The sequence below is a fragment of the Saimiri boliviensis genome, chromosome 19 (assembly GCF_048565385.1).
Source record: "Saimiri boliviensis isolate mSaiBol1 chromosome 19, mSaiBol1.pri, whole genome shotgun sequence".
Classification (NCBI taxonomy): Eukaryota; Metazoa; Chordata; class Mammalia; order Primates; family Cebidae; genus Saimiri; species Saimiri boliviensis.
Genome location: NC_133467.1, coordinates 32,635,617 through 32,648,272, shown reverse-complemented (window position 1 = coordinate 32,648,272; position 12,656 = coordinate 32,635,617). Strand labels below are relative to the sequence as shown.

General features: G+C 41.4%; 1 protein-coding gene across 1 annotated transcript in view; it reads left to right on the top strand.

Annotated features, from left to right (window-relative positions):
• Window positions 1-8,499, top strand: part of LOC120360104 (interferon-activable protein 204) — an 83,848-nt gene extending 75,349 nt beyond the window's left edge. The window contains exons 16-17 of the mRNA XM_074389751.1: window positions 6,638-6,799; window positions 8,190-8,499. Of these exons, the coding sequence (XP_074245852.1) occupies window positions 6,638-6,799; window positions 8,190-8,267 (240 nt within the window). The 3' untranslated portion in view covers window positions 8,268-8,499. The remainder of the gene's footprint in view (window positions 1-6,637; window positions 6,800-8,189) is intronic.
• The last annotated feature ends 4,157 nt before the right edge of the window (window positions 8,500-12,656 follow it).

The following is a 12,656-nucleotide window of genomic DNA, read 5'->3' as shown; positions in this document are numbered from 1 at the left end:
ACCATGTCCGGCCAGTAAAAGGTATTTTTAAAGCTATTTGTCATGATTGAAGACTGTCCTTACCTCGGAGAGCTAAAGCTGGTAGAAGATGGGTTCAGAGAGCAGCATGCTGGAAATCTTTTCTTTCTTAAATAGTGTTTTCATAGCTATTCATGCTACCAAGTATGTAGTTTTAAATGCTGAACAAAAAAATTTATGTTCTAAATTTAAAAATATGCTTCTTTAAATAAGATTCCATTGCCACATGTGGCATACTTAAATAGAGAAACATTTTTAATAAAATGATTTTCATCTAACCTTGATCTGGCATATCCATCAACAGAGGCAACATAAAGCATGGGAAATGCGTGCATCAGGCAGAAATCCAAATCCTGGACAGGCCATTATTAACAATGGCAATAATTATATTTCTGCTTGTTGGGCATTTACTGGGGTCTAGACTCTACACTTATTAGCTATGTATATTATGTAACTCATTCTTCATTACAACCCCATACATATGATATTGTTAGTCTCAATTTATCTATGAGAACACTAGCATTCATAGTTTTGGAATAATGTTCAGTGTGAGAGAGAAGATTTTAAATTGTCTCTAGTGTATTTTTATGTATGCCTACACTAACGTTTCAGAATAGACAGTGTCAGGATTGGGTTTGTGTAATAGCCTGAACTCTGCAGCCTTTCAATGATGGAGGAGGTACAGGAGAATGGTCAGAGTCTGTTCGCATTGAGAGCCACAGCGCTGCAGCAGCCTCCTGCAGCCCTCTCACCTACCATTCTTTCAGCAAATGTTGCAAGAGAATTATATTAGTGAAGATCACAAGTGTGAAAATGACAAATTGAAATCACATGTAAATGGTTAGAAATGAGTTTTCACTGTTATAATTAATGGTAGTAGAAGTATATGATTTTGCAGACACTCTCTGTCCTCGTTTGCACAAAGTATAAGAAGCCAGCTACTGGGAATTCCCTAGGTGGAACCTCGAACCTCTGTGATGACTATTGAGGATCCTGATGAATTCAGGTTGCCTCATATAGACAGCAAGGCGCAGCATAATCCTGCCTCTGGGAACTGTAGCTTCGAGAGAATCCTTGCAGCAAAGATCAGTTTGCTGAACAAAAAGATGCAAAGGTTGGTGTTCTAGAGCCTGAAGTGCAGTTAACTGTTACCTGTATGTGTACTCATTTGATGAGGCAGGATTACTCGTAAATACTCCTCAGTTTGGCGGATTTTACTCTGAGACATGATCCCGTTATCAGGGAGGGTTATCTACCAAAAAATGACACTAAAAGGTGTGCTTAACTAAGTGGTCTCACATCAGCGTACAACACAGAAAGATCCAAGAATCTAAGAGCAGTGAAAGAAATGTCAGTATCTGAGTCTTGACCATTTCAGACCGAAGACTGTAGTGCTGGTCCTGTGTGTGCTGAAATGTGGGCCGAGGAAACCAAAGTTATGTCAGTATCCAGAGACATTAGCAGAAGGAAGAGTCTATAAAAGGGGGATTTTAGGCTGGGCGCGGTGGCTCAAGCCTGTAATCCCAGCACTTTGGGAGGCCGAGGTGGGCGGATCACGAGGTCGAGAGATCGAGACCATCCTGGTCAACATGGTGAAACCCCGTCTCTAATAAAAATACAAAAAAATTAGCTGGGCATGGTGGCACGTGCCTGTAATCCCAGTTACTCAGGAGGCTGAGGCAGGAGAATTGCCTGAACCCAGGAGGCGGAGGTTGCGGTGAGCCGAGATCGCGCCATTGCACTCCAGCCTGGGTAACAAGAGCGAAACTCCGTCTCAAAAAAAAAAAAAAAAAAAAAAAAAGGGCGGGGGGGATTTTGAAAATATCATATATGGAGCCCATACCTACTCATTAATAGCTCAGCCCCATTTTTTTGCCTTCTACTTCAAAGACGTGAGTGAATATCCCCGGAAGATTCCGATTTCTTGTACATACTGGCTTAAAAGGGACATGGGATGTTTTCTTAGGTCCAACCCTTCTAAATAAGCAACATGTCCATTTCTGTAGCCATGGAAGTTATTCTGCTGTACCTAAACCTCCTTTAGTTTAAGAGTCCCAGCCAGGGTCCTATGTTTTCCACAGTAAGTTTGTCTGTTTTCCCTCTGGTGTCCAGCTAGCCCCATAGGAGGCAAAACCTGTCTACTTACTTTTTTTTTTTTTTAATTGAGGTGCATACTATATCTGGTATACTTTCTATAGGATCCAGGAGCTCTGCAGGAAAGCTTTATTTGTACTCATAATAGGTTCTCTCACAAATCATGTGGGTGATACGGGTTATTCCTGGTTTTGATTTAAAAATGAGAAGCATTACATTTTTATATTTGATGTCTTCTGCCATATCTCCCTTAAAATAAACAACCCAGAATGATTTGAAACATGAGTCGGATTAATTGCTGTTTTTTCCTGAATGATAAGTGCCCCAGGACTAGTACACAAATGTGTTCGTCCTCTACAGTCCATTTTTTTCCAATCCTTTCTCGTTGGCTCTCTTGCCATACATCAGAGTTTAGTTTCAGTATCCATGCTCTTAACTACATCAAGGGTTTTGATACTTCCTTTGATATCAAATTTTTCCATCAGTTCTGTTCCCAAAGATCTTCAACCATGAGGTCCCAATCTAAGCTACTTTTTCAGCAAATTCTCACTAATTTCTTCCTCCCAGAAGAGGTTATATTTTCCCGTTGATTGTCTTCATAGGTACCTTTCTATTTCTTTATAGCATTTATATAGCTATAATAAACCTATGTCTTTCTTCCCTACTCGGCAATCAATTTAGGTTATAGGTACCCTTTCCTAAGGGAAGGCAACAGAGGGGCAGGAAAGTGAGTTTACACTTGTATGTGTGTCAACTCTTACCCCAGCCCACCTTTTGTTCTGCTCTGATATCACCCCTGTATTACCTGCAATCCAGGGCTAGGAGGCCTATACCTAAGGCGAATGGGCACGGAAATACTGACCCACAGCAACTCGAGGGATACAAAACACTAAGATTTACATTACTGTTCTCCAATGTCGTCTCTCTCCCAAGCCCCAAGCTGCCCCTGGCCCAAGTTGTGGACCCAAGCATCATTCCACACATGTGAGTTGAGGACAGGTTTCTCAGTTTTTTTGTTTGTTTGTTTGTTTGTTTTTTTGAGACGTAGTTTCGCTCTTGTTACCCAGGCTGGAGTGCAATGGCACGATCTCGGCTCACTGCAGCCTCCGCCTCCTGGGTTCAGGCAATTCTCCTGCCTCAGCCTCCTGAGTAGCTGGGATTACAGGCACGCACCACCATGCCCAGCTAATTTTTGTATTTTTAGTAGAGGCGGGGTTTCACCACATTGACCAGGATGGTCTCGATCTCTTGACCTCATGATCCACCCGCCTCGGCCTCCGAAAGTGCTGGGATTACAGCTTTGAGCCACCGCGTCCGGCCCTGATTTTCTCAGTTTTTTAGACAGTCTTGTTTTTTCAGTTAATTCCAAGGATCCATATTTCCCCCTATATAATCTCTCCTGGTTATTGGTGGGCAAAGCTAGCTGCTCGTAACTGTTACCATCTTGGAATTTGCCATCAAGGCCACAGGTAGAGCCCATAGGTAGTCATTAAAACCTCAGGCCCGCTGTCTGTTACTGCAGTGACATACATGGACATCGTAAGACAACTACCCTGTTCAGACATACTGGCTTGGAAGTGACACTTCCTAAGACCTTGCCTGCCTAAATGTGCAGCACAATCATTTCTACGTGCAGAGGAATCATTCTGCTGCTCTGAGAGCGCAGGATCCAAGGCAGACTCATGCACCTAAACACACCATATAGTCATTTCTCCTCTGGGATCCAGCCATCTTCACAGGAGGCTGCAGAAATGGTGTCCGACCAGTCAGTCTGTGATTCTCTGTGTAAGCAGGAAATCCTTGCTCTTCTACGTCACAGTTTCTCTCAAATAGTTTTTCTATAATAGGGTTCTTTTTGACTTTTTACTTTCAAGCCAGAAACAGACAATTACCTTTCATTTATGCTGTTACATATCCTGAAGCAAACAGCAGAGAAGGGCCATAATTCATGAACAGGGTAGGGTGGAGGAGGATTTACTCTGAGGGAAAAAAATGCATGCACTTTAAAAATATTATTCAAGGCCGGGCGCGGTGGCTCAAGCCTGTAATCCCAGCACTTTGGGAGGCCGAGGCGGGTGGATCATGAGGTCGAGAGATCGAGACCATCCTGGTCAACATGGTGAAACCCCGTCTCTACTAAAAATACAAAAAGTTATCTGGGCACTGTGGCTCGTGCCTGTAATCCCAGTTACTCAGCAGGCTGAGGCAGTAGAATTGCCTGAACCCAGGAGGCGGAGGTTGCGGTGAGCCGAGATCGCGCCATTGCACTCCAGCCTGGGTAACAAGAGCGAAACTCTGTCTCAAAAAAAAAAAAAATTATTCAAACAATTAGTATAATTTCATCATCCAAGCCCGGCTATTGTGATTACAGTTTAAGGTTTCACTTATTCTTAAAAGATATCTCAAGACAATCTTGCCAATAAAATGACATTGCCACACATGGCTGATCTGAAGAGAGGGACTTCTCTTACATTATGCTTCCTGTTGTGCCTCCATACCAGGTTTCCATCAACAGGGGCATCACAAAACATGAAATATCTGTTAATTGGAGCAAACATGCAAACCCCTAACACATCGTGGGAAAATAATAGCAATGAAGGTTTCTTTATTGAGAATTTACTGAGTTCTGGACTCTCTAGCCCAATCTTTATGTACATTACCTAATTTATTCTTTATAACATCATATAAAAATGCCATGGCTAGTCCCATTTTACATGTGAGAAAACTGAGGTGCAAAGAAATCTTCTTCAGGGTCACACAGATAGTATTAGCGTCTGGATTCAAATGCAGCCTTATTTAACTTAACATGTGAACATTTAAAATGTGAACCTTTAATGACCATAGACTGAATCCACAGTAGGTGTGCAAATATTAAAATGTCTGCAGTTCATTTTTAAACAATTTTGAATATACAATGTGGTGTTTGGGGTTTATTTCCATAGTCCAGGGGCTCAGTGGTGGTCAGACTGTTCTAATCAAGAAGCTGTTCTCCTTGAGAGGCCACTGCAAGCAGTTCTTTTGTGTATCTCTTTATTAACACTTCCCACTTAAAAAATTAGGTTACCAAATGGCAAAACTGGTAAAAACTGTGCCAAATTGGCAAGATAGAATAAATATTTATTGGACTTCCATTAGTTTAATTGAAGATAGTCAAGATATGTAATTTTAGAGATATTCTTCAGTCTTACTTGAAAAAATATGTAAAAATGTAGCTAACGGGAATACTTTAGGTAAAATATTAAATTGTTCTGAGTACAGCTACAAACCCTGAAAGATGCTGATTGCCTGATCCAAACTGTAGAGATCATAGAATCTTGCCTGAGGAATTGTGAATTTGAGAGAATCTTCCTGTTTATGGCTATGATCAGAGCTCCCTAAGGGATAGAGATCTGGGTTTCCTATACACTGAAGGGCACATAAGAGAGACTGGTTTGTGTGTCTAATTGATGAATAAGGCTTAGTAAATAAATGTCCATAAATGTAGCCAACTTTGTTGTAAGCCATTCGGCCCCAAAAATAACCCTAAGAGTTATACCTGACCAAGTGACTTAGTCCAGTTTTATAGGACATGAAGTCTGAGCATTTCATCCCAAAACACTGCAATTTCAATTATCTGAGTTTTTAATCGTGATTGGGATCAGAGAAGGCTGAGTGATACAGGTATCTGAGTATGTGCTATTATTCCTTCTGCAATTCAGAAAAAAAAAAAAAAAAAAAAAAAAAAAAGAAAGAGAAAAGAAAACTGGCAGGGCGAAGATCCTGTTTAAAATTGAAAAGATAGCCGGGCGCGGTGGCTCAAGCCTGTAATCCCAGCACTTTGAGAGGCTGAGGCGGGCGGATCACGAGGTCGAGAGATCGAGACCATCCCGGTCAACATGGTGAAACCCCATCTCTACTAAAAATACAGAAAACTAGCTGGGCATGGTGGCACGTGCCTGTAATCCCAGCTACTTAGGAGGCTGAGGCAGGAGAATTGCCTGAACCCAGGAGGCGGAGGTTGCGGTGAGCCGAGATCGCGCCATTGCACTCCAGCCTGGGTAACAAGAGCAAAACTCCGTCTCAAAAAAAAAAAAGAAAAAAGAAAAAAGATGCCGGGCGCGGTGGCTCAAGCCTGTAATCCCAGCACTTTGGGAGGCCGAGGTGGAGGCAGGAGGCTGAGGCAGGAGAATTACCTGAACCCCGGAGGCGGAGGTTGCGGTGAGTCGAGATCGCGCCATTGCACTCCAGCCTGGGTAACAAGAGGGAAACTCCGTCAAAAAAAAAAAAAAAAAAAAAAAAAAACAACTTTAAAAAGCCGGGCGTGGTGTGGTGGCTCACGCCTGTAATCCTAGCACTTTGGAGGCCAAGGCGGGAGGATCACCTGAGGTCGGGAGTTCGAGACCAGCCTGACCAACATGGTGAAACCCCATCTTTAAAAAAGAAAAAAAGAAAAAAAAAAAGAAAAGATATGTTTCATCTGACCTTGAAGAACATTAACTAGAAAAAAAGAACAAATATCTAATTTTTTTGTTTTGTTTTGTTTTAGGAAAGTGAAGACCCATTCCCCAAAGTAAATGACCCCTGGAGGATGCATAAGGAAACGTGGCAGTTTCCAGGACCCTCCATGACCAGCGTAGGCCCAGCTGGGAGCCATCCCCAGACTCCTCAGATGTCTGCATCAACACCAAGCAGCAGTTTCTTTACTACGGTACCTCTTCCTCTTCCCAATACTTCCCACCCCCCACCCTGCTACAATATAATGACGAAGATTAACAGAACCTTGAAAGCACGTCTCACAATTCCCCTACTACATACAATGCTTTATTTAACCAAATCAGTCATTTATTTATCAAGTATGTATTTTGAGGTCCTATCTAGAATTAAAGTTCTCTTATTATCTTCTCTATTCCATAGCAGGTATAATTAGATGTTTGTTTAATTTTATTTTTCTTTTGGCTTACATTTTTACTTTTCTCTCAGTGCACCATGAAAATCATACCTTTAAATGGAATAAGGTGGGAAAAAAACAGAGCTGACCTTAACACTATCACTGATTCTTTCTTTCATTTATTATAACTCAAATAATATCTTTAAAAATTTATGAAAAGAGGCTACGTAAGCAAAAATAATTAACTTTTAACTATCAGAAACCTCTATGCTGCATTTCAGTACATAGTCTTTCTGATTTTACGTCTTTCATTATGTATATACAAAGAGTACTTCCTTCTCTCAGAGTAAATTACATTACACATATTTTTCTGTAACTCTGGTTTTTTATTAATATGTCTTGAACTTCTATTCAATCACACAATTTAGATTTAAATTATTCTATTGTACCAGAAAAACGGCATGGTTATTCCATACAGTTATAAAAATGGTCCTATGTTATTTGGCTTAAGGTGGCTTTCAGTATTCTGTGTATTTAAAATGGGCATAATAAGAGCACATGTCTCTTGGGTCTTTTTTCATTGCCCTCAGAGTAGCTTTATATGTTTTTCCCTAGGTCTTGTGCACCTTGTGTCAGGGCATTGATCTCATGGCTACTGTGAGGTGATTTGATACTGATTAACTTCATTGGGAATGGTTTCCTCATGCTACAGAAAATTGGCCACATTGATGAGTTCATCACAGTTAAAGCCATCGCTCACAGGTGGCCGATATCATCTTCCAGGTCAGGTCACACTGAGCACTGCTGGTCCGTGGAGGCAGCTGTCCTCCTCCATGAGCCGCTCTCTAGGACTCCCTTGATCCCTCTTGCCTCCATCCTTCCTTTTCCAGATGAGCAGCCTACCCTCAACCCTTGGGATTGGGTGCACCACCTCCTTTCTCTGTCCTGTTGTTCCCTGACATCTGCGCTTCCACTTGTACTCATGCTAGGTAGGAGTGAATATCTCATTTCACAGTCCCAATTAAAGAGACAGGCATGACTCAAAGGTCAAGAATTTATTAAAGGAGATAGGTGAGAGTGAGAAAAGAATTATTTTGAAAGGAAGAGGGGAAGAGATATGGTGCGTGGGGAGGAGACACTGTGATTGAAGGAAAATATGTAGGATCACCAGCATCTCAACTGGTCTGTCTTTATCTCTTTTTCCTTCAAGGTCTTAAAGAGGGAAAACAAGAAAGAGGAACTGAATCCTGATTCGTATATGAAAACTTCATCAAACTCCTTCTTCTAAAATCTGGACGCCATTGATAATAATGCTTATGGAGATAAGATCTAGCCTGGTTGAAATACAACACTAGATATATGCCACTATTATATATACCAGCTATTAATTCTTAGAAATGGGGTATTGGGAGTGCTTTTTTAGTTCTTTAGGGTTTTGTATAAAAGGCCATATTGTGCATCTGCAACCTTTATAATTGGAAAAAAAACCAAATAAACATTATCTTTCTTTGTGAAAGAAATTCTTCCCCGGCAGTCTCTTTAATCCATCCATGAGCTGCTTAAAAGCAAATAGTTTGTGGTCTGCAAATCAGGGTGCAGCACACGGGCCTCACGCAATATTTGGATTTGTACTTTGGGTGTGATCTTTGCAGGATAAGGCCCTAGTCAAGAATGAACAGGCTATGTTCTGCTGAGAGCAACCAGGCTGAAGGGGTAGGTAAGGGTGAAATCCAGCCTGTGGTTCGGTTGCTACGCACTGTGTTATTGTTTTAGCCCACAGCAGTAGATATCTTTTCAGAATTGGTTTCCTGGACAGGGCATAATTGGGTAATTTTTCTGCCAGATGAGGTGCCTTCTGGTGCTGTGCATGAAGGCACTTGTTTGTGTTAGAGAAATATCTGGGCCTGTCTGATGTGAAATATCTGGTTTTATTCACTTCCTCAAAGATCAACGGCTCTTAAGGCGTGTTCGAACCATATTTCCTGTTCTCACAATGCACTCTGGTGATCTGATCCTTTAGAAAGCTGCCCCAGGCAGAACTGCATTAGGCAAACAGTGAAGATAATTAATTTTCTTTAGAATAGAATAGCAGAAAGTAGCCATTTTTTTTTTTTTTTTTTGAGACGGAGTTTCACTCTTGTTACCCAGGCTGGAGTGCAATGGGCGATCTCGGCTCATCACAACCTCCGCCTCCCGGGTTCAGGCAATTCTCCTGCCTCAGCCTCCTGAGTAGCTGGGATTACAGGCACGCGCCACCACGCCCAGCTAATTTTTTGTATTTTTAGTAGAGACGGGGTTTCACCATGTTGACCAGGATGGTCTCGATCTCTTGACCTCGTGATCCACCCGCCTCGGCCTCCCAAAGTGCTGGGATTACAGGCTTGAGCTACCGCGCCCGGCTGAAAGTAGCCATCTAAAACTAAAACAGCCAAATTTATTGATTATATATTTGGTACCTGATACTTTGCAGTTATTTTGTGGCACTTAATCTTCATATTAGCTCTAGAAGTTTAATCATTTTTTCCATTTTACTCACCCTGTAATAGGTGACAAACAATAGAAAGGCAAAGTCACTTTCGTAATGACACTTGGTAAATTAGAGAGCTGGATTTAGAACCCAGGCTGCTGTTCTCGTTTGGGGTGTGGGTGTTCGGAGATGTGTGTGGGTGTTCGGAGATGTGTGTGGGGCTGTGGTCGAAGCTGTGAGGGATGGAATGGAGACGTCTACTCCTGTCGCAGGGCTTTTCTTTAGTTCAGCTAAACATGGGGGTCCTGATCACACGGCCATGAAAAATTAGGCTCGCAGACAATCTGAAGAGTGAGAAGGGCAGAGTTTATTGGGTGAAAAGGAAAAGAGGGAAACAGGAAATTGGGTGAAAAGGAAACTCTGCAAAGCCAGACTCCCTGCTGGTGTGCTTCTGGCCTTGCAGTTTTCATTTCAGGCTCCATCCAGGAAGAGGAGGGGGCCAGGCTCTTCCCCACTGCAAATGACACAAACTTCTGTGGCTCCAACCCAGGGTACACCTTCCCACCTGGCGGTCTCATTGCCCCCTCTAAAGAAGTGTGCATCTAACTGCCCTTAGAATAAGGACAAGGATAAGGACGGAGACCAATCTTAACTGCTTTCTGCTGACAGGGGGTGCTCTTTTGGGGAAAACAGCAGTCAAAGTCTCTCAGAGGCCTATTTAAGGGTTCCCGGCAGAGGGGGCCATTGTCTGCCTCTCCAGTTGCATGACTGTTTGGAGTTTGATGGCCTGAAGGCAAGAAGAGACCAATTGTGTTATTAGAAAACATGTATCAAAACGAAACAAGAGGAGGGGTAAGAATAGTTCAAAAATCCCAAGGCCTTTGATCAGTTTGTACAAAGAGAGGGAAGCCAAAAGCCTAACTGGTAAAAAAACAAAAACAAAAACAAAAACAAAAAACTGTACCCTTTGCCAGCACGTGGGGCTTCTGGGTTCCCTTCCCCTGAACCCAATCCTAAACTAACCAGTTTGAAGTTTGGGAAATTAACTCTTTCCAGTTTGGAGGATGCATCTGAAGGGAGTGTCCTCATAGCATGGAGACACAGTGAAGAGAGAACTGAGAGGGAGAAAGGAAAAATGGAAGGTGTTTTATCTAAGGACTCCCACGGGTTCAGGATGCATTTGAAAGGGGTACAGGGTTCAGGATGCATTTGAAAGGGGTACAGGGTTCAGGATGCATTTGAAAGGGGTACAGATTGAAAATGAATGGCTACTCATCTAGAAGGAGGGGAGCAGGCATCCCTGGTTCTTGTCTCTTCCTAGCAGATACTTGGGGTATGTGAGGGAGAGAAGGAAGAGCGTCCTCTTTCCCCCTTCCATCCTCACATCCCTGAGTCCCTGTGTAGAATTTTGAATCTGGCTTTTTTCACTGAGTGTACAATAAAGATCTATCCACGTAGACGTGTGTATCAGTAATTTATTCCTTTTTATTGCCAAGCACAATTCGATTATGCGGATCTACTAAAGTTCGTTTATTCATTTTTCAAGTGAGAGACAATTGAGTTTTTTACATAATTACAAATAAGCTTTCATGAATATTTACATGCAGGTTTTTGTGTGAACATACATAATTATTTCAAGTGGATTAAAATACTGAGAGCAAGTTTGCTGTATCATGTAGTAAGCATGTTAAATTTATAAGAAATTGCCAAACTCTTTTCTAAAGTCACTCTAAGACTTTTCATTCCCACCAGCAATAAGTAAGAGTTTCAGTTGTTCTATATCCTCCTCAGACCATAGCATTGTAGATATATATTAAGTTTTTAAAAATGGACAAACTCTTCTGCATAAAAGTTATATCATTTGACATTCCCACCAGCAATGCATGACAGTTTCAATTTTTCCAAATCTTTGTCAGCACTTAGTTTGGCCAATGTATCTTAATTTAAGCTGTTCTAATAAATGTATAGTGGTACCTCACTGTAGTTTTAGTTAACTTTCCTTAAAGATGAATTATATAGAATGTATTTTTATGCGCTTATTTGACATCCATGTATCATCTTTTTGTCAATTTTAAACATTTTGTTGGTTGTTTTCTAATTATTGGATTTTGAGTGCTCTTTATAAATTCTGGATACAGGGTCTTTTTTTTTTTTTTTTGACAGAGGCTTACTCTGTCACCCAGGCTGGAGTGCAATGGTGCGATCTCAGCTCACTGCAACCTCTTGCTCCCGGGTTCAAGTGATTATCCTGCCTCAGCCTCCTGAGTCGCTGGGATTACAGGGACCTGCCACCACACCGAGCTACTTTTTGTACTTTTAGTAGAGATGAAGTTTCACCATGTCGGCCAGGGTGGTCTTGAACTCCTGACCTCAGGTGACCCACCCACCTCGGCCTCCCAAATCCCTCCCTGCTGGGATTACAGGTGTTAAGACACTGTGCCCGGACTGGATGCAGTTTCTTCAGCAGCTATGTGACGAATAAATATTAAGCCCCAGGCTATGGTTTGCCTTTCAACGCTCTTAATGGTACCTTTTGAAAAATGGAAGTTCTTCTTTTTGATGAAGTTCAAATTATTAAGCATTTATGTTGTGTAGATTGCACTTTTGGCATGGTATCTAAAAAATATTTGCTTAGACCAAGGTCACACAGATTTCCTCCAGTGTTTTCCACTAGAAGTTTTGTGGTTTTAAGTGTTTATGAAAGCCAATGATCCATTTGGAGTTTATTTTTGTATAAAGAGTGAGGAATGGCTCAGATTCATTTTTTTTAAGCATAAATACCTAATTGTTCTTGCACTTTTTTTGAGTCTTTTCTCCACTCAACTGTGTTTGTACTTTTGTAGAAAATCAACAGACTGTAAATGTGCAAGCCTAGTTTGGGCTCTCTAGTTTTCCATTGGGCTTTATGCTTATTCTTTCTCCAATAACACAAAATTGTCTTATATACCTTTTAAAATATTTCCAAATCGCTGCCCTATGGGACAAAAATATACATCTTCAGTTATGGAGTATCTACTTTTAAATAATCCTGCACTGCCTCACATGTTGTACAAGGATCTTCCCACAGTATACTCCTAATTCTTCCCTCTTGTATTTTGTACAATTATTGTCATATAATTTCCTTATAATTTGTATTAACATGTGATACATTGATAAAGCATTTTTGCTTGAAACAAGGGATTGACAAACTAAACAAGACAGTGAGACTGT